At 44.4% G+C, this 23316-nt stretch overlaps 1 protein-coding gene across 1 annotated transcript in view; it reads left to right on the top strand.

Annotated features, from left to right (window-relative positions):
• Positions 1-23316, top strand: part of LOC129857328 (glutamate receptor ionotropic, kainate 2-like) — a gene marked incomplete in the record, with an annotated part of 311711 nt that overhangs the window by 61816 nt on the left and 226579 nt on the right. Inside the window, 2 exon segments of the mRNA XM_055925459.1 lie at positions 20244-20411; positions 21446-21703. Coding sequence (XP_055781434.1) covers positions 20244-20411; positions 21446-21703 — 426 coding nt within the window.

Genomic DNA, 23316 nt, shown 5'->3' with positions numbered 1-23316 from the left:
TGGCAACAGTCTGGGGAAGGCCCTTTCCTGTTTCAGCATGACAATGCCCCCATGTACAAAGCGAGGTCCATACAGAAATAGTTTGTTGAGATCGGTGTGAAAGACCTTGACTGGCCTGCACAGAGCACTGACGTCAACCCCATCGAACACCTTTGGGATGAATTGGAACACCGACTGCGAGCCAAGCCTAATCGCTCAACATCTGTGCCTGACATCACTACTGCTGTGGGAAGCAAGTCCCCGCAGAAATGTTTCAACATCTAGTTGTCTTCCCAGAAGAGTAGAGGCTGTTATAGCAGTAATGGGCGGACCAACTCCATATTAACATGATTTTGGAATGAGACGTTCAACGAGTAGGTGTCCACATACTTTTGGTCATGTAGTGTACTTTTAAAAAGTATTGCACTATATAGGGAATAGGGTGCCATTTGTGACACAGACATAGACTCTAAGTGCTTAAGGAGATGGCTGGTTGTAAATGATCAAGTAGTCCCAGACAATATCTCTGTTCCCCATGGCGCTGAAAGGTTCCCAGTAGTGTTGTGTTGGTATAAGCAGTGGATCCATGTTCCTGGAGGCTGTAGGGATACAGTGATGATGATACAGCGCTATGAGGAACTCATCTGCTGGGATGGACCCCTTCAAGGCCTCATCACTATCCCTCTCTGCAAATGAAACCATTAGCTAGCTCAACATTTCACACACTCACTCACACACGCACCGACACTGTCTTTTTCTGTCTTGGAGAAGTGCAGTGAGTTCTGACAGAACAGAAAAAGGAAAGAGAGGGAAGGAAGATGGAAGGAAGAGGAAGGAGAGACGTTTCAGACTGTCCAGTAGGGTGACTAGAGGTGACTTCTAATTCATCTGAGGAAGAGTGAGATGTGGTTAGCTTGTCATAACAGGTTCCCTACCTGTGTCCAATGGGAGAGCTGTACTCTACCTTCCTCTTCTCTCACACAGCCTTGATTCAGTTTGACATGTCTTTTAATCTATTAGCTGGTCCTTAATGGATCTCATGGTTCATCATACAGCAGACATGTTCACTAGCCCCTGGAGGGGAGGGGAGGGAGGGGAGGGAGGGAGGGGAGGAAGGGAGGGGAGGGAGGGAGGGGAGGGGTGGGAGCGGAGGGTAGGGAGGGGAGGGGAGGGGAGGGAGGGAGGGAGGGGAGGGAGGGGAGGGGGGGGGGGGGGGGGGGGGGGGGGGAGGAAGGGAGGGGAGGGAGAGAGGGAGAGGAAGAGAGCAGAGATCGCCGTGGTAACGGCCAGAGGTCTGAGACACATCACCTTCAGATGATTCTATTACCCAGAATCCAACTGTACCTATTCACCGTGCCATAGCCTGAAACCACGACGGCAGTGTCACCTTAACAGCATTAATATGCACAATACATTGAATTACAGAGAAAATAGCATCTGACAAATGGTGCAGGGGTGACTGAGGGAGCAGGAGCAAGATCACACACTTGCCCAGTAGGCCCAAACAAACACAACATCAGGTGTCTAAAACGCATAGAAAATACCGTTGGTGATTTATCTCAGTTAGGCAGCTATCAGTCTCTATACATGTGGCACATCTGGTGTACTCAGCTGCAGTGTGTGTGTGCGTGTAGGTAAGGGGTTAAACGTGTCGCTACTACTTTGTACCGGTCAGAGAATCACATGGGACATGCTCATTACGGAGACAGCTATCCTGCTCGTTCCACCACATCCATCACCCTTTGTTTCGTCTCAAAGATTCACAGGCTGCCTCCCAAAAACGCACACTATTCCACATATAGTGTACTACTTGTCACTAGAGGCCCTATTCCCTATATAGTGGGCTAGTCATAGTAGTGCACTATAAAGGGAACAGGGAGTCATTTGGGAGGTAGCCCTTCAAACCTTCTGGATCCTTCCTTCCAGGAGACAAGCTCGGCCCTGCCCACCTCTCTGTTCCATTTGATAAAGGCTCCACCGTTGTCATGGAGCCCACCTGGCTGTGACCTTGTGGCTGAGCTGAGATCATTAGTCAAAAAGCACCGACATGGACGATTCGCTTGCTCAGCCCGGCCCAGGGAGCCAATAGGGACACAAAGTCTAAAAAGAACAGATAGTTCCTCCTCGGCCCAACGAGAATGCTGCTGCCTGCATGGAGACATGATGGTGTTATTATTGTTGAATCATACACACACTATCACACATGCAAACACACATATACACACACACATATACACAAGCACACAACCACTCTCGCAAGCACACACATACACACTGTGGCCAGGTTCACTAGCAGTGTGTCCCTGAGATCAGCCGGAGACAAATTATACTTCCGTTGGGAGATTTGTTTTAAAAAGTCAAGCTTCCTGTTTTCCTGTGTTATCACTATGCACTGAGCTCTCGCCACTATCTCAGCAATCTCAGCTTGACATTACAATTCAGCACACACTTGACGCTTCTGTTTTCTCCTTCCAGAAAATAGAATTTCTGTCAATTTGATTTGCTCCCCTTTTGTTTTCTCATGATCTATAATACGTGCTCTGCAGCTCTTTCCGTTCAAACACACCGTCTACAATTTCATAAAGGAAGTGGAAAATGCTCATTCTAGATTCGTTACCAAAGCCGTACCTCATATCTTTACAAAAAAATACTCCACATGTTAATTTTCCCCTTCACCTTTCAAAATATTCAAATTAATGAATAGGGTCCTGGCCGCAATTCACCGGAAAATGAATTCTGAACAAGATGACAAATGTGCTGAGACTAATTCCCTAGAGGATATAGAAGAGGAGGAGGAGAGGAACGAGGAGAGGGAGAAGGAGAGGAAGGGAGGAGAGGAAGGAGGAGAGGAGGAGGAGAGGAAGGAAGAGAGGGAGGAGGAGAGAAAGGTGTGTGTGGCTCAGGGTGGAGGAGAGAGAGTGTAGAGAGGGGGCATTGTACGATCTAAAAGTCATCTGACCTGAACAACCCTTTCCCCAGCATTAAAGATCTCCTATTGATCCCATTACGGCCCACAGACTTTATGGACAGACCTCTGCTGGAGGAGACCGTAGGAAATGCATGCCTTAATCAATCTTTATCACAAGAAGGAAAGAGGGGGCGGAGAGAGCGGGAGGGGTGAAAGAAGAGGGAGAGAGAGTGAGAAATAGCTAGAGAGAGAAAGAGGAGGACAGAGAGATAACGAGAACGAAAGATAGACAGAGAGAAAGAGAGAGAGAAATAAAAGAGGCCTATCATTGGCCTAACTCTTCTCTGTAACAGTAAATGGGCTGGGCTGGTGAGACACTCGTATCTCATCAGAGCATGGGCTGATCTCTTAAACGGACCAGGATTAGAGCACAATGCAGGGATCAGGGGGCATCGCGTTAGAGAAATGAGAGACAATCGCATTCAGTGGGGAAAACGCCAACCAACCCCTTCCTCCGCGCGCCTGCCGGAGATAATATCACGCATGCACTCGTCTGAGCACTGGAAAATCAATACGCCACAGCCAAGTTCAAAAGAAAAGCTCCTCATTAAAAAATAAAAGAGGAGAGAGAGAGCAGTACGTTGAGCGCTGCTTGGAGAATTGGCCCAATGTGGGTGAGTTAAACTGAAGGGATTGTTAACCTTTATTTAACTAGGCAAGTCAGCTAAAAATGTTATTTCATTTACAATGACTGCCTACACCGGCCAAACCTGGACGACACTGGGCCAATTGTGCTCCGCCCTATGGGACTTCCAATCACAGCCGGTTGTGATACAGCCTGGAATCAAACCAGGGTGTCTTTTTGTGACGTTTCAAGCACTGAGATGCAGTGCCTTAGACCTCTGCGCCACTCGGGAGCCCTGGGAGAAGGGAGAGGGAGAGAGTGGGTTAAGGGAGAGGGAGAAGACCAGGTGTGAGAGAGAGAGAGTGAGAGAGAGAGAGTGAGAGAGTGTGAGAGAGAGAGAGAGAGAGAGGGAGAAGGGAGAGGGAGAGATGAGAGAGAGAGGGAGGGAGAAGAGAGGTGAGAGAGAGAGAGAGAGAGAGAGAGAGAGAGAGAGAGAGAGAGAGAGAGAGAGAGAAAGGAGATGTAAAAAGTGAGAAATAATAAGATAGACTCTCTGCTCTATCAACAAACTGTATCCTCTCCTAAAACAGATGAGAGATGGAGAGAGAGAGCAGAGTAGTAACTCCTTACAGTACATCAGCCCAATGCTCACCTCAGCAGATGGGGAATTAATGTTGATGTAGAAAAGAGTGTTTAGATGTGTGTGAAACTAAGAGAGAGAGGTTGTGTGTGTGTGTGTGTGCGTGTGTGTGTGTGTGTGTGTATCTGTGTGTCATTTTTAGGTTGTCCTCTACTGTATGATTGTCCTCTCTGGGATTTTGGCTGGTGTTGAAGCTGTGGTGTGGGTGTGAGACGTGTGTGTGACGTGTGCATGTGTGTGTGTGTCCATGTGTGCACAGGTCTGTACTACTCAGATGTGTTCCTGTGTGTGACTATGGGGTATGAGTCACAGTTGGTATTGAGTCTTTAGGCCCCAGGTTTATCAAAAGTGTTAACTGTGCTAGAACCGAGGCACCCTGCAAGCTATTCCTTTAGAGGACATTGTCTCTGGATATTGTCCAGAAACCACACCTGTCCTTGAAATGCAGGGTAAACATTCTGAGTGAACCTGAAATGTGCTGTTCTGAATGTGGAATTGATAGAATTTGGGTCATAGTCTGAGCTTTGGCACCATTCTCTCTAGTTACAGGGGACCACATCTGTACAGGTTTCTTGTAGTGATCTTGTGACTCTCGTTCTTTACTGGGCAGTAAAGGGCCGAACAGGGTTGGGGTGAATGCCATTTCAATTTAGTCAATTCATGAAGTAAATTCCAATTCTAATTATTTATACACATCTATGTGACTTCTGTCACAAGGACACATACATACTGATTGTCTTATGACATGGGTCACAGGCTTGTAGGGGCGTGTATACTGTGGAGAAGTTGCCCAGGAAGGAGTGATGTGACCAGTACTACACTGTAGAACATATCTATAGATACTGGGTTGGAAGCTGCTTTCTCTGAGTCCCTCTCTTGCTCCCAAAGATCTTAATCTCTCTCTCTCTCAATGTCTTGTATCTACGTCAGGGGAATCATTGACATTTCCAGCTGTGTGAGTGGTTCATAATAGCTCTGGTGCTGAGGAGAGGCTGACATTTGTGGGTCTGGGAGTGCTTGACAACGGCTAAGATGCACTGACATTTGGGAAAGTGTCCAGCAGAGTACTCAACGCTGTTCTATCTTTCTATCAACCAAAAACAGAAAAGAGATGGAACACTACATCATTTTCCATGTCAACATTATATTAATCTAACATCTACCATTTATCATGGTATTTTGAAGAAAGACAAAGAAAAGAAGGAGAGAGAGAGAGAGAGAGAGAGAAAGAGAATGAAAGAGCGAGAGAGAAAGAGACAATTAGAGAGAGAATGTGGAGGGAAGAGGGCTTAGGGAGATATATACAGCAGGGAAGGAGAGAAATAGAGTGAGGAAGACAGACAAAGGTTTGAATAAAGGATAGACCTGGTACCATAAATGCCACTGTTCTGTTGTAAGTCTCTGGTGGCTTTCAGTCAGTCAGTGCAACATCTTCAATTCTCCACCTCAGGCAGACAGACAGACAGACAGACAGACAGACAGACAGACAGACAGACAGATCCCCATAGTACACACAGTACACAACTGTTCTGCTGTTGATCTTGAAAAGGAACAAATTGTTCTGAACACACAGAACAGAGAAAATAACAGAAAAACAGTGTTTCAGATTTTTAGGGCACAGTCGTTGTACAGGCATTTTAAAATGCTAGCAGTCCCTCTCCTGGTGATATTATTGTTGCCTCTTATTGTTCTTAGATTCATAGTTTTAGAACAAGCTCTACATTTATGCCTGAAAATAATAAAATGTTTCCTTTGCAGTGTAACTACCTCAGGTGTGTGAGACAGTTCAGTTCCACAGGCCTCCCTCCCTCCCTCCCTCCCTCCCTCCCTCCCTCCCTCCCTCCCTCCCTCCCTCCCTGTCTGTCTCTTTCACCCCAGCTGTGATAAAGATGGAACATGCTCTGGGAGTGCGTCATGCTACACTTCTCGTTCTGCTGCACTGCTATTCTGACACTGATCGCCATCAAACTGTCAACATCGGAGGGAGACGGAAAGGATGTGTGTGTGTGTGTGTGTGTGTGTGTGTGTGTGTGTGTGTGTGTGTGTGTGTGTGTGTGTGTGTGTGTGTGTGTGTGTGTGTGTGTGTGTGTGTGTGTGTGTGTGTGTGTGTGTGTGTGTGTGTGTGTGAGGGTGGTTATAGTGGTCTATCTTATTTTTCCCGATAATTTTCACTCCACCAAAACAAGCAACGAGCTGAAGCTGGATTTCCTATTAATTTCCCCTCTGTTATTTTTCTCTGAGAGGAAATTGAGATAGATGATGTTTCATCTATACTCTGGTTGGCCTGTGATGACCAGTCTGAGAGGAGAGAGACGTTAGGCGTTTCCTGGTTTGTGTGTGCGTGTGCGGTTGCATGTGAGGATTAGATAGGATCTTTAGTCAAGTCACTGAGAGGGATCAGGCTGAAAGACACATTGGCACAGCAACTCACTGACAGGAGGAGGTTAGAGGAACAGCAACTCACTGACAGGAGGAGGTTAGAGGAACAGCAACTCACTGACAGGAGCATAGGCGGACATCCCAGGGGGGACGGGGGGGACACGACCCCCCCATCTTGGGAAAAATATGATTTGTCCCCCCCAATATATCACTGTAAACATAACTATGTAATTTCAATAATATTAATAATACGCAATGAAAGCACTTGTGCTGATTATAGACACTTAATAGCGCATTTAAATTTCAAAAGATTGCGACCCCCCCCGCCCTTTGCCTCATAATGGTTTGATCCACTGCCAGTTCTTTAGCTGGCAAGGTAATAGAGAGTTCGTATCTACTGTCCGAAAGGGACATGTACGTAACTGACGTGAGGTTAATTCAGTCAATCCATAGCAGGTCCATAGCAATGTTATTTATTTATTTTTATGTTGGCAGGGTTCACACACTGGGGGAATTTGCAGAGCTAGCGCGCAAACTAAAGCAAACATTAACTATCAAGCTAGCTAGTACCTATTCCATTTATGTGGCGTCGTCAAAGATGGAATCTTTGCTATCGTCAGTTTATTCCAAGATCAGCATGCAGCTGTAGTGCTTCGACGTCCCTGTGATAAGGTTAACAATAAACTGAAGTCCAAACTGAACAGAACAGAACTACACTCTCTTCTACCATTGTCTTAAATATATATAATGGTCTCTTTGCAAAAGATAAATTGTTGCTAGTGAACTTTTTTTATTTTATTTTATTTCACCTTTATTTAACCAGGTAGCAAAGATTATAGCAAACACACAGAAACGGAATTGGTGCTCGCTAGCTTTACAAATTCAGCTATTGTTGGAAGCCAGCCAATATGAAACAAACTATTTAAATTACAAAAGGTTGCAGCATGTGTTGTGTAAATGTGTGTGTGTGCAGCTAGGCCAGCCAGCCAGCCAGGTAGAAAAATGGCAGAAAAAAGTAAGAAGACCGACATCAGAGTATTTGTCAGTACACCAAAACGCATAGTAAGAACTCTAGTATCCTAATATCTCAAAGACTAGTTGATAAAATGTTCATAAGAAAGAAGTGAAATGCTAATGCAAATGTTTCACAATGATGTCATTAGGCAGAGCAGGCAACAGATGGCACACAGACATCAGAGTTGGGGACAGATATGCAGGGACAGATTGGCAGACAGGGAGTCTCAGGTAAGTTTGTTGAGTCTTTGTTTGGCAACATTATGAAAGGTTCTCAATTTTTTTGACTTGTAAAATAGGGACATAATTGGAAAATGCCATGGATACCCCCACTCTCAACTTAAACTGGTGACTAAACGAAGATTTGTTTACGGCAATGGTATTGCTGTTGTGATTAATTGTGTAGTTTTGGGTACCGGTAGTTAGGAGTACGGCAAACACCTTATTTATTTTCTAGGAGACAGACTGAGTCAGTTAGGGTGGTGAAAGGGAAAGAGCCAGGGAGAGAGACTTCAGAGGACAGTGTCACAGCCACGGCAGGACCAAGTGTCACCCTTGTTGCCAGCAGCACCAGTATAGGGGACAGTGGCACAGCATTGTCCAGTTACCACAGTGATGGCACAAAACCATATCAGCCACACCCACAATTTATAGAACCGCAAACTCTTGCCAACAGAGTGTTGACGTTTCAAGAGAGATGGTTTCGCGATTTCCCCTGGCTACATTATAATCCATCAATAAAAGGAGTGTTGTGTTTTTACTGTAGCCAAGGGTTTTCAAGCCAGCCATCTTTTGGCCAAAGAGCTGATGCTGCCTTCATTAGTGCAGGATTTAGGAACTGGAGAAAAGGCATTGAAAAATCCACAGCACATCAAAATTGCCAAACCCACCGCCACTTTGTAATTGTAACAGCACACCAGCTAAATCCAATCAGTGTCCAGTTATGTCCAGCGCGTGGGGTAAACAGCAGGATGACGCAAGGCATTGCTTGATGAAAATTGTTAGTTCGGTGCGGCATGTAGTAAGACAGGGACAAGCCTTTAGAGGCCACACGGATGACAGTGGGAATTTATACCAGATTTTGAAACTTAGGGCAGAAGAGGATGATCCCATTTTACTGAAGTGGTTAACAGAGCGTACCACAATGTACACAGGCCCAAAAGCACAGAATGAAATTCTGAACATCATGGCCAATAGTCATTCGAGGCATTGCAGCTGAGATTAGGTCTCTTCCGATTGTACAATTTTCATTAATTGTTGATGGTACTCAAGATGTCTCTGGTGCTGAACAAGAGAATGTCTGTCTGCGTTATGTTGACCATGACCATGTCCCTCACAAGGAGTTTATTGGGCTATACAGGGTGTCGGAGACAACAGGCGAGGGCATTGCGAAAGTGCCAACTGATGTGTTGTTGAGGAAACCCGCAAACATATGCTCGGTTCTTTTGTTCAGTAGTGTGTATAGCAGTGGTTTTCAACGTTTTTGGGGTACTGGAACCCCTGCATATTTTGAGGCAAGGCAGGCAAGGTTTTGAGCGGTCCTCAGGGACCACCCCCTCTATATTATATGTAAACTTACTGGAAACCTTGTGGTACTGACTACATTCATTACACTTTTTTATTTCACGGACCCCTTGCAATTAGTCCATGGACCCCTGTTTGAGAACCCATGGTGTAATTGATAGTTGTTCTTTTGTTTAGTAGTTTTCAGTACACTTACAAATGATTTATTTCATGTTATTTTATTTAAAATGGCATACTTTGTGCGACATACTTGTCCATAGCTGCTGTTTGAAGAGTTGAGACACTGAAGGATATTTTGTTTGATTTATTTGGGTTTTTCATTGAAGTAGTTATTTTGCTTTTAGAACTGTACTTATTTGTATCTTTTTGTTCTTGCAAAGATATTGTAGACTCAGGCCAGGTGCACATATTTAATGACTATATAAATGTATCAGAAAAAGTCAAATTAAAAGGTCAATTCAATACGGAGACCAACTTTGTGATGGTTCTCAATGGAGATTCTTTTAGATGTGATCACACCATGTTCATTGTATTTATGAAAACTACACCCATACAGTGTACAGTACCATTGTCACCTACTGACCTTTCTTGGTATTGCTGGTTGTAAGTACGAATACCTGCATACATACTGGACTGGTAAGGAGCACTGCTATAACTATTATTAGTAGTAGAATTATAATGATTTAAACATTTGAACAAGTTGGGAAAACCCTTCAGTTAACTACTGTACCTATCAATTATCCAGTTGTAGGAATTATGGTTCCTCAATATACATTTAACAACGTATGCTATGTGTTACAGCACTACTTTTGGTGTCCCCCTCAGGGATTGCTCTTGAGAAAATTTAATGTAATTGTCCCCTCCAAGGTTGATCTCAGATTTTCGCCCCTGGACAGGAGGAGGTTAGAGGAACAGAAACTCACTGACAGGAGGAGGTTAGAGGAACAGAAACTCACTGACAGGAGGAGGTTAGAGGAACAGCAACTCACTGACAGGAGGAGGTTAGAGGAACAGCAACTCACTGACAGGAGGAGGTTAGAGGAACAGCAACTCACTGACAGGAGGAGGTTAGAGGAACAGCAACTCACTGACAGGAGGAGGTTAGAGGAACAGCAACTCACTGACAGGAGGAGGTTAGAGGAACAGCAGGAGGAGGTTAGAGGACAGAGACCATCTTGACGTTTAACGTTCTCCGTTTAACGTTCTCCTCTTGGTAAACCAGTAATGGTAATCAGATCCAGGTGTTTCTCTGCCCTTTTACTTCTTATACCCTTTCAACTCAGCAGGAAGAGTATTTTGGCAATTTGCAATGCAGTCATTTACTGTTAGAAGCCACTACCGTGACACTGTGCAGTAGTTCTGCATATTTGCCAGAACACTTTTTGTTATCATTCATGAGCACATTTGCTAAGCTGTAAAAAGTCCAGTGTTGCAACTTGTGATAACATCAACATGAGTCAGAAACCAAAAACACACACACACACACACACACACACACACACACACACACACACACACACACACACACACACACACACACACACACACACACACACACACACACACACACACACACACACACACACACACACACACACACACACACTCTCTCTCTGTCATTATGAATCTTTGAACTATGTGTGTTGTGCTGAGCTTTAAAGCCTGTGGTCTTGTTGAGTCCCTCAGCTCAATGTGTGCAGGGCCCCACAGCCCAGAAGCAGCAACGGTTGGGCGGCTACAATCGCTATTTTAGCAAACCAAACATTATTAATGCGACCAATTGACTGGATTACTGAGCACATTCATCAAAGATAGCCTCTCCGGCTCTCCGCTCCTCTCCGCAGCCCAACAAGAACACACATGCTTGCTAAGATAGCAGCAAGTGTAGCAATTGATTTCAGACCGGCACAAGGTATTAAAAAAGAAAACAGACTGCTTTAAAATGGAGTGTGTTGTTTTTTTCACGTGTTCAACCAAACGAAGGGAAATTAAATTCTGATTAAAACTAATGTACTGATGGTGATATATTCATTCTATCCTCAACTGGACAAAGCTGAGCTTTTATAGGAAAAAGTGATAAAAAAACAAGCTTTGGTACAGAAGAGTAGCAAAACTCTGAAATTATATGGCACCCTATCCCCTATCTAGTATACTACTTTTGATCAGAGACCTGTGGAAATAGGGTGTTGGTATAGGGATTAGTGTGCCATGTCAGACTCATTTAGTGAGGGTGATTGAGGCAAAGTCTATTCTAGGCCTTCAGTGAGTCTCAGGCAATCAGGTCTAGACTTTTTTCTTATTACAATGCTAATGCACGCATTGTTATAGCAAAATTTTGGTTACGTCAATTTAACATTCTGGTCACCCTAAACTTGCACGATAAGCACTATCTATCTTATCCCTGTACACAGCCTGTGCCTTTGTCATATTTATATTTGGCTGCAGGCACACTCAGTGGGGTTCTCAGAAAACCGTAAACATCCCGTTTTCAGGGCTCCAGGATCTTCAACCTAGCTTCCCTTTCCCCTGAAAACCGGATGTTGGGACCTGTGTAAGGTGTTTCTTTTACACCCGCTACGTTAGGTTAGGCTGCAGGAGATGGCTGGCTTTGACAGAGCCCGTTGATTATACACTGAACGAAAATATAAACGCAACATGTAAAGTGTTGGTCCCAGAAATGTTCCATACGGACAGAACAGCTTATTTCTCTCAATTTGTGTGCACAAATTTGTTTACATCCCTGTTAGTGAGCATTTCTCCTTTGCCAAGATAATGCATCCACCTGACAGGTGTGGCATATTAAGAAGCTGATTAAACTACATGATCAATACACAGGTGCACAACACAATGCTGGGGACAGAAGAAGACCACAGTAAAATGTGCAGTTATGTCACAACACAATACCAAAGATGTCTTAAGTTTTGAGGGAGCGCGCAATTGGCATGCTGACTGCTGGAATGTCCACCAGAGCTGTTGAATGTTCATTTCTCCACCATAAGCTGCCTCCAATGTCGTTTTGAGAATTTAGTAGGACGTCCAACCGGCCTCACAGCTGCAGACCAAGTGTATGGCGTTGTGTGGGTGAGTGGTTTGCTGATGTCAAGGAGTGCCCCATGGCGGCGGTGGGATTATGGTATGGGCAGGCATAAGCTACGGGCAACCAACACAATTACATTTTATCTATGGCAATTTGAATGCACAGAGACCGTGATGAGATACCATTGTTGTGGATTTCATCAGCCACCATCACCTCATGTTTCAGCATGACAGTGCACGGCCCCATGTCGCAGGATCTATACACAATTCCTGGAAGCTGAAAATGTCCCAGTTTTTCCATGGCCTGTATACTCGCCAGACATTGAGCATGTTTGGGATGCTCTGGATCAACGTGTACGACAGTGTGTTCCATTTCCCGCCTATAGCCTGCAACTTCGAACAGCGATTGAAGAGGAGGGGGACCACATTCCACAGGCCACAATCAACAGCCTGATCAACTCTATGAAGGAGATGTGTTACACTGCATGAGGCAAATGAGGAACGAACTACAAAAATCTCTGAAACTGGAAACACTTATCTCCCTCACTAGCTTTAAGCACCAGCTGTCAGAGCAGCTCATATATTACTGCACCTGTACATAGCCCATCTATAATTTAGCCCAAACAACTACCTCTTTACCTACTGTATTTATTTATTTTGCTCCTTTGCACCCCTTTATTTCTATCTCTACTTTTCACCTTCTTCCACTGCAAACCAACCATTCCAGGTTTTTTTTTACTTGCTATATTGTATTTACTTCGCCACCATGGCCTTTTTTTATATTTTTATTTATATATATATTTTATTTGCCTTCACCTCCCTTATCTCACCTCACTTGCTCATATTGTATATAGATTTATTTTTCACTGTATTATTGACGGTATGTTTGTTTTACTCCATGTGTAACTATGTGTTGTTGTATGTGTCGAACTGCTTTGCTTTATCTTGGCCAGGTCGCAATTGTAAATGAGAACGTGTTCTCAATTTGCCTACCTGGTTAAATGAAGGTGAAATAAAATTAAATAAATAAAATGGTAGACACACCAGATACTGACTGGTTTTCTGATCGACCTTTTTTTTCAAGGTGTCTGTGACCAGCAGATGCATATCTGTATTCCCAGTCATGTGAAATCTGTAGATTAGTGCCTAATGAATGTATTTCAATTGACTTATTTCCTTATATAAACTGTAACTCTGTAAAATCTTTGAATCTTTGTTGCGTGTTGCGTTTATATTTTTGTTCAGTATACAGTATATTGACATTCCAAAGTGGTATCAGTTTGGCCCAAAGACATGATTGAGTCTACAGGAGTTGATGCTGATGCATCTCTTCTAAAGGAAACAAACAAGGTGCAGACCAGAGGAGGCTGGTGGGAGGAGCAATAGGAGGACAGGCTCATTGTAATGGCTGGAATGGAATTAATGGAACAGAGTCAAAAGTGGTTTCCACATGTTTGATGTGTTTGATAGCATTCCGTTTAATCCATTCCAGCCAGTACAATGAGTCCGTCCTCCTATAGCTCCTCCTAACAGCGTCCAGACTCCTCTGGTACAGACTCCTCTGGTGCAGACTGCTCTGGTGCAGACTGCTCTGGTGCAGACTCCTCTGGTCCAGACTCCTCTGGTGCAGACTCCTCTGGTGCAGACTGCTCTGGTGCAGACTCCTCTGGTGCAGACTGCTCTGGTGCAGACTCCTATAGTGCAGACTGCTCTGGTGCAGACTGCTCTGGTGCAGACTCCTCTGGTGCAGACTGCTCTGGTGCAGACTCCTCTGGTGCAGACTCCTCTGGTGCAGACTCATTGTGAAGTAGGAATTCTATTATCATAATTTGGTTAGCGGCAACTCAGTGACAATATTGATCAGCTTTTGGAGAGCTCAGCGGTTTCCTATCAGAGCTGATTGATCTAAGAAATATGAATTTCACTATCATTCATCTCTATTTGGTTTTCATATTGCAGCAAGAGAATGATGAATTCTCATTTGTCCACGTCTGTCAGTATGCTGCCTTATAACGTGGCCAAACATGCTTTCTGAGATTTAAATGAGGCTATACACTCTCTTTTTGGCACAGAAAGATGTGGATGGTGTGATGACATTGATCGCGGCGCTGGTATCCTTGTCAGATTAATAATTCAGGGATGCTGAAGACCCCATTGATCATTAATTAGGGGTGTTAATAGTGATGGGTTTTGATGGATGTTTGGGCTGAGGAAGAACCAGTAGTCTGATCACAGAACACATGTCACCAGCTGAGAGGGAAAGGCCATTCTCCAGTGTCTAGACCAGGGTGTGCAAAGCTGTCATCAATGCAAAGGGTAGCTATTTGAATAATCTCAAATATAAAATATATTTTGATTTGTTTAACACTTTTTTGGTTACTACATGATTCCATATGTGTTATTTCATAGTTTTAATGTCCACTATTATTCTACAATATAGAAAATAGAAAAAAATTAAGAAACACACTTGAATGAGTAGGTGTTTTAAAACTTTTGACCGGTAGTGTAGGTCTACAATACCGTGGTGCCAACAGCAGCAGGATACAGCCTTCAGATGTGGCGACTCAAACCATGGTACAGGTTTTTTGGTGACAAACTATAGCTTGAGGTTTTTGTTTGGGATCTGTTCTGGGGCAGAGCTGTCCTGGGATCTGTGCTGAACAGGTCTGCATAGCGTGCCCCAAGGGATATCCCTCTTGGTTCAATACGCAGGCATGCACACAGACACAGACACAGACACAGACACAGGCACAGGCACAGGCACAGGCACAGGCACAGGCACAGGCACACGCACACGCACACGCACACGCACACGCACACGCACACGCACACGCACACACACACACACACACACACACACACACACACACACACACACACACACACACACACACAGCCACTACACCAGCCTCAGATAATCTCCCTATGCTTGTGTCCCTGTCTCCAACGGTGTCTCAAAGCCCATGACTCTTTGTGACCTCTGACTGGGGCTCAACATTATGGTGATTTTGCTCCTATTTCCTCTTCGTCAGGTATTATGAGAGCTGTCACCTCTGTAGTGGATATCAGATCTCTGTCTGCTGTAAGCTCTGTGGATCTATGGGCTTATAGTATCAAATCAAAGAACCTTACAAGGCACAAGTCAGCAGGGGGACTAGCTACTCGCTGGGTGGAACTCAGAATGGAATATGTCACTGTTATTATCTGGATGTCAAAATTCAATGAAAGCCCTCTAAGGGTGCACTACATGATTTGTGTGTATGAAAAAGGGGCAGCCATTTTACATAGGCCTTACTTAATGTTAGCCCCACCTGTTCTCCTATCTACCCCATCACTGATGACCACACCCTCTTCCATTCATCCCCACAATCTCATTTAGACTAGCTTCCTCATTGTCGTATTCACACTACACATAGACCTGTACCTATTCATACACTCATTATCCCTTGTAATCGTATTATACTATTAATATTCAATGTCATTGCGTTAACCTTTCACCCACCTATACCATACCTATACCACTTCATTCAATTCATCAGTACTGTATGTATGGTACTCATACATTGACCTTCAGTTCAATCTGCTTGCTACATTGCTCACATTTTTCATGTGAATGCATACTTATCGTAACCTGTAGTACAAAGGAGTTACACATTACACATATTCATATGTATCACCTACTCCCTCTGTCACATCTTCACATTAATCTGTCCAGTCTGATTCATCTTCTTCTTTCACATTCTCATGGTCGGTCAGTCGTTTAGTCTTTCCCTCGCTTCTTTTCTCTCCCCTTTCTTTCACTTGAGCCACAGAGACATTCTCTTCTCAGCAAGAAACGACTCTTCTCTCATCTGAACAGACCGATTCTGAACGCTCAGGCTTACAATTATAGTACATCCCTATTAACCTGTTTGGGCTGCAGCCCGACACCGATACACTTATGACAACATCCAGCTCAAGTGCAGGGCGCGAAATTCAAAAGATATATTTTTTTAAATATTTAACTTTCACACATTAACAAGTCCAAGAGACCAGATGAAAGGTGCACATCTTGTGAATCAAGCCAACATGTCCGATTTTTAAAATGTTTTACAGGGAAGACGCAATATGTAAATCTATTAGCTAACCACGTAAGCAAAAGACACCATTATTCTTACTCCATCAGTTTTTGACTCCATCAGTAGCTATCACAAATTCGGCCAAATAAAGATATAAATAGCCACTAACCAAGAAACAACCTCATCAGATGACAGTCTGATAACATATTTATTGTATAGCATATGTTTTTTTCGAAAAATGTGCATATTTCAGGTATAAATCATAGTTTACATTTCAGCTACAATCAGAAATTGCACCGAAAGCAGCCATAATATTTACAGACACCAACGTCAAATAACTAATTACTCATCATAAAACATTTATCAAAAATACATAGTGTACAGCAATTGAAAGACAGGCATCTTGTGATTCTAGACAATATTTCCGATTTATTAAATGTTTTACAGCGCAAACAAAATGTAGCGTGATATTAGCGTAGCCACAATAGCCAGAAACACTTGGGCGCCCACGACCAGTTCACATGCACGACAGATATTAGAAATAGCATCATAAAATGTTTCTTACTTTTGGTGATCTTCCGTCAGAATGTTGGACAAGGTGTCCTTTGTCCAGAACAGTCGTTGTTTTTATCTGGAACGGCAAATATCCCTCTTCATTTAGCATGGGCACTTGCCAAGTGGCACTGATCACTCCAACGTCAACAAAGTCAGAGAACGGAACACGGCAAAACTCCCGAAAAAATGTCAATAATCTGATTAAACTATATTGAAAAAACATACGTTACGATGATATGGTCACATGTATCAAATAAAATCAAAGACGGAGATGTTAGTCGTTCATAACGACAGCTAAACAGAAACAGCATATGGACGGTCACGTCAAACAAAGAGCTTTTATTCCACCTCAGACCAAGATAGACACGAAATTTCTTCTCTCACCGCATCTTGACAACCAGGGGAAAGTATGTAGACTCTTACGTATCACGCCCATGTATAGGCATGAAGTTGAACAGAGCATCGGTTTCTGACATTCCACTTCCTGGTCAGGAAAAGTGCTGCAGAAGGAGTTCTGTTTCACTCAGAGAAATAATTCAAACGGTTTTAGAAACTAGAGTGTTTTCTATCCAATAGTAATAATAATATGCATATTGTACGAGCAAGAATTGAGTACGAGGCCGTTTGAAATGGACACATTTTATCAGGCTACTCAATACTGCCCCTTGCAGCCATAAGAAGTTTTAATAACTGATGTTTATTCATTTCCTCCAACTCACTATGGCATTCAAAATATAGCTCTCCCACGAGAAGAATACTAGTGAGAGAGAGGAGAGAAACTTTTCCTGAGTCGTGTCTTGTTACTGCTTCTGCAAGGGTCCCGGTCCTCTTTAGTTGCTGCTTCTGCAAGGGTTCCGGTCCTCTTTAGTTGCTGCTTCTGCAAGGGTCCCGGTCCTCTTTAGTTGCTGCTTCTGCAAGGGTCCCGGTCCTCTTTAGTTGCTGCTTCTGCAAGTGTACCGGTCCTCTGTTTAGTTGCTGCTCTGCAAGTGTCTCGGTCCTCTGTTTAGTTGCTGCTTTTGCAAGTGTCCCGGTCCTCTGTTTAGTTGCTGCTCTGCAAGTGTCCCGGTCCTCTGTTTAGTTGCTGCTCTGCAAGTGTCCTGGTCCTCTGTTTAAATGCTGCTCTGCAAGTGCCTCGGTCCTCTGTTTAGTTGCTGCTTTTGCAAGTGTCCCGGTCCTCTGTTCAGTTGCTGCTCTGGAAGTGTTCCGGTCCTCTGTTTAGTTGCTACTTTTGCAAGGGTCCCGGTCCTCTGTTTAGTTGCTGCTCTGCAAGGGTCCCGGTCCTCTGTTTAGTTGCTGCTCTGCAAGGGTCCCGGTCCTCTGTTTAGTTGCTGCTCTGCAAGTGTCTCGGTCCTCTGTTTAGTTGCTGCTCTGCAAGGGTCCCGGTCCTCTTTAGTTGCTGCTTCTGCAAGTGTCCCGGTCCTCTGTTTAGTTGCTGCTCTGCAAGTGTCTCGGTCCTCTATTTAGTTGCTGCTCTGCAAGGGTCCCAGTCCTCTGTTTAGTGGCTGCTTTTGCAAGTGTCCCGGTCCTCTGTTTAGTTGCTGCTCTGCAAGTGTCCTGGTCCTCTGTTTAGTTACTGCTCTGCAAGTGTCCCGGTCATCTATTTAGTAGCTGCTCTGCAAGTGTCCCGGTCCTCTGTTTAGTTGCTGCTTTTGCAAGTGTCTCGGTCCTCTGTTTAAATGCTGCTCTGCAAGTGTCCCGGTCCTCTGTTTAGTTGCTGCTCTGCAAGTGTCTCTGTCCTCTGTTTAGTTGCTGCTTTTGCAAGTGTCCCGGTCCTCTGTTTAGTTGCTGCTCTGCAAGTGTCCCAGTCCTCTGTTTAGTTGCTGCTTTTGCAAGAGTCCCGGTCCTCTGTTTAGTTGCTGCTCTGCAAGGGTCCCGGTCCTCTGTTTAGTTGCTGCTTCTGCAAGTGGCCCGTTCCTCTGTTTAGTTGCTGCTCTGCAAGGGTCCCGGTCCTCTGTTTAGTTGCTGCTCTGCAAGGGTCCCGGTCCTCTGTTTAGTTGCTGCTCTGCAAGTGTCTCGGTCCTCTGTTTAGTTGCTGCTCTGCAAGGGTCCCGGTCCTCTGTTTAGTTGCTGCTCTGCAAGGGTCCCGGTCCTCTGTTAAGTTGCTGCTTCTGCAAGTGTCCCGGTCCTCTGTTTAGTTGCTGCTCTGCAAGTGTCCCGGTCCTCTGTTTAGTTGCTGCTCTGCAAGGGTCCCGGTCCTCTGTTTAGTTGCTGCTCCCCAAGGGTCCCAGTCCTCTGTTTAGTTGCTGCTCTGCAAGGGTCCCGGTCCTCTGTTTAGTTGCTGCTCTGCAAGGGTCCCAGTCCTCTGTTTAGTTGCTGCTCTTTAAGGGTCCCAGTCCTCTGTTTAGTTGCTGCTCTGCAAGCGTCCCGGTCCTCTGTTTAGATGCTGCTCTGCAAGGGTCCCAGTCCTCTGTTTAGTTGCTGCTCTGCAAGGGTCCCGGTCCTCTGTTTAGATGCTGCTCTGCAAGGGTCCCAGTCCTCTGTTTAGTTGCTGCTCTGCAAGTGTCCCGGTCCTCTGTTTAGTTGCTGCTCTGCAAGGGTCCCAGTCCTCTGTTTAGATGCTGCTCTGCAAGGGTCCCAGTCCTCTGTTTAGTTGCTGCTCTGCAAGGGTCCCGGTCCTCTGTTTAGTTGCTGCTTTTGGAGTTTTACAGTAGGAGTAAATAAACCATAGAATCTACTGACAGCTTCCTCTGACAGACAGACAGGCAGACAGACAGACTGTGAACCAACGGGACACGCCAAACAAAACACTTCAATCTCCCGCCGTTGTGCTCCAGCGCTCCCCAAGGGCTTGATTGATTGATCCGCTAGCCAATCAGGGCACATTGATCTAAGAGTTCCACCCCCTTTCCTCCCAAGCCTCTTCGGCAGCCATTCATCTGTTGGCTGTCAGATGAATTCACCGGAGGGCCGTTGGCTATACAGCCAGCACTTTTAAACACACTTTCCACTCCAGTCTTTCTGAAGAGAGTGCATCACTCTACAGTACATTACAGGAGTTTCTCTTACAATAGTACATCCCCCTGGATCAGATTCCTGTTGGAAACTGTCCAAGCCTTAACGTGTCTAAAGGCTTTAGCTTCAGTCATGTGTCAGTGTTAAAAGCACCCCCATAGCCTGAGTTAAAAAGTATCCCCAGCTGATGTGATGTGCAACATATCTGCCTCATTTTATTGTGAACAGTAAGGTCTCGATGGACTTGATGGAATTATATTTTCAATATCTTTTCTATGTCTTGTGAATTGTATTTGATTATCCTTTCTATTTAAATTAAGAGATTGTTGAATTATGAGTAAAACACAGATCAGCATAATCACACACAAGTGTATATGTGTACAAGTGTATATGTGTACAAGTGTATATGTGTACACGTGTATATGTGTACAAGTGTATATGTGTACAAGTGTATGTGTGTACAAGTGTATATGTATACAAGTGTATATGTGTACAAGTGTATATGTGATTTCATCAACCACTTTGTTCAATTGCTGTACTAACCAACTGTCTCTTGTCTCTGTTTGTTTTCAGGAGGAATATTTGAGTCCATTGAGTCGGGGCCGTCAGGTGCCGAGGAACTAGCCTTTAAATTTGCTTTAAATACAATCAACAGGAACAGAACCCTACTGCCAAACACAACGCTAACATACGACATCCAGCGGATAAACATCTACGACAGCTTCGAAGCCTCCAGAAAAGGTCAAGTATTATGAATACAATTCAGAAAGCTGCATTCACACCCACATGCTGTAGATTCATGAATGGTGTTGGTCTATGGAACAATATTCATAAAACAAGTGTTAAAATACGTTTGCTTGCTATTTGTGTGACTCTCCTATCCTATTTAGCATTGTTAGTGTGTTCCCACCCACCCAGTGAATGTGGGCTCATGCGTAGGTCATTGGTTGGATTGGGACAATTATAATCAGGCTTAGAAAGTGGATGGTTGCATCCCAAATGGCAACCTATTCCCTTTACGCTTTATAGTGCACTACTTTTGATTAGGGCTCATCGGGCTGCCCCATAGGAATCTGGTCAAAAGTAGTGCCCTATATGGGAATAGGATGCTATTTGGGATCCATACGATGTCTGTGCAGTTGAAACGTAAACCGAGACAATTGATTGGTTTCTGCTAAAGACTCAACAGTAATACTAATTCACAGAGCTGGTTGTTTCCCAGGAGACAGGTTGATAAACTGCAATAATCTATCGTTTTACTGGGTTGCATTAGGCCTGACATCTCGAAGGTTGAATCTAAAATGGCACCCTTTTTCCGATAAAATGCACTACTTTTGTCCAGCGTCCATAGGGCAACCCCATAAGGGTCTGTTCAAAAGTAGAACACTATTGGGAAAAGGGTGCTTTTTCATACACATCCAAAGTGTCTTATCGGTTACTGGCCATTATATCCCTTTTCTGTGATTGAAGCGTTTTCTCCTTTCATCAAAATAAGTCATTTGAATGCAGAATGTTGTTGTTACAAAGTGTTGCCATTTGTTTCATATATTATGCAGGCCTACTGTGTATAGATCTTGCTCATACATTTTAGACTATTACTGGCTTCCTTCCAAATATGCTTCATGATGGTCATTCAAAACCATACAAACGGACAGCGTCCTATAGTGGAGTGGGAAATCCATGACTTATCCTCCAGGAACTAACAGCAGCATGTCATATAATACTGAATAAATCACTGAATAAAGAATGTAACTGAACGTTGTCTCCTCCCTCAGCCTGCGACCAACTATCTCTGGGGGTGGCGGCCATCTTCGGCCCCTCCCACAGCTCATCGGCCAATGCGGTCCAGTCCATCTGTAACGCGCTTGGCGTGCCCCACATCCAGACCAAATGGAAGCACCAGGTGTCTGACAACAGGGACTCCTTCTACGTCAGCCTCTACCCAGACTTCTCCTCTCTCAGCCGGGCCATTCTGGACCTGGTTCACTTCTTCAAGTGGAAGACGGTCACCGTTGTCTATGATGACAGCACAGGTAAGACCCCAGGCCACTTACCTCACACCTTCATGGTCAATGACAACAACACAGCAAGGCTCATTTCCTGTCTGTCCACCCACTGTGCCTAGAAAGCATAGAAATAGAATGAATATAACAGGCTTGGAACCACCTCATTGTAGTTCTGTGCCTCATAACTACAGTCACAGTGATCTATGACCACAGAACAGGTTCAGTCACAGTGATCGATGACCACAGAACAGGTTCAGTCACAGTGATCTATGACGACAGAACAGGTTCAGTCACAGTGATCGATGACCACAGAACAGGTTCAGTCACAGTGATCGATGACCACAGAACAGGTTCAGTCACAGTGATCTATGACCACAGAACAGGTTCAGTCACAGTGATCTATGACCACAGAACAGGTTCAGTCACAGTGATCTATGACCACAGAACAGGTTCAGTCACAGTGGTCTATGACCACAGAACACGCTCAGTCACTGATCCCTTATTGTACTGTACCTCATACCTTCCATCACCTCTACTTTTTCTCACAGTGATTCCAACAGCTTAGTGAGTTACAGTAGACAGACCATGGTACTGGCCTGGCAGCATAAGGGCTATGGATTGATACTCAGATGGGCCACATATACTAAATATACAGTATGTCTGTCATTGTCAACAGTTCTGTTCTGCTAAATTACCATGTTGTCCACCTTCACCGGTAATATAGACTGTGATTATAGTCCTGTACAGTAGAGTAGCCCTGTAGCCCTACCCCCCCATTCGTCCCCAGATGGCCAGTGTTCGAGTGTTATAACAGCAGGCAGCAAACGTCTCAGCGGGCAGGGTACACGTGCCATATGCCAGGGGTCAGGGAAGGAGCCAGCCTCAGGACAGGATGTCTGTGTGTGTGTGCGTTCGTGAGTGTGTCCGGGCTCAGGACAACACTGCCAGGTCTTCACATGCTCTCAGAAACACACTGGGGCTCCATTGGCCAGTATTTTATCACTTAAACAATTTTGCTTTCAATTTAATTCAGTATAAATCTATTTCCCAAAAAACTACAACCAACCAAGCAAAACAAAACAGAAACCAGGGACGTGCACAAAACAGGTTCCAATGTGTTCATCCTGTAGCTAATAATTAATATTTTAGATATTGAGAAAGGTATTGCATTGAAATGAATATGCAATGTCTAAATATGGCTTCTCTACAGCCTCTGCATGATGAATCAACGCTTAGGGTAGAGACAGACAGCCCAGAGTTCCTCTGTCCAGTGTCTGTGTTCTTTTGTCCATCTTAATCTTTTTTTTTTTTTTGGCCAGTCTGAGATATAGTTTTTTTGCAGCTCTGCCTAAAAGGCCAGTATCCTGGAGTCGCCTCTTCACTGTTGACGTTGAGACTGGTGTTTTGCGGGTACTATTTAATGAAGCTGCCAGTTGAGGACTTGTGAGGCGTCTGTTCCTCAAACTAGACACTCTACTATACTTGTCCTCTTGCTCAGTTGTGCACGGGGCCTCCCACTTCTCTTTCTATTCTGGTTAGAGCCAGTTTGCGCTGTTCTGTGTGTAAGGGAGTGCTTAACTGGTGGCAGGGAAGTCAGGCACAGAAGAGCAAATCAGGCGCAAGGTTAAATACACAACACA

The sequence above is a fragment of the Salvelinus fontinalis genome, chromosome 6 (genome assembly GCF_029448725.1).
Source record: "Salvelinus fontinalis isolate EN_2023a chromosome 6, ASM2944872v1, whole genome shotgun sequence".
In the NCBI taxonomy this organism is placed as follows: domain Eukaryota; kingdom Metazoa; phylum Chordata; class Actinopteri; order Salmoniformes; family Salmonidae; genus Salvelinus; species Salvelinus fontinalis.
This window is presented reverse-complemented; position numbering and strand designations above follow the sequence as displayed.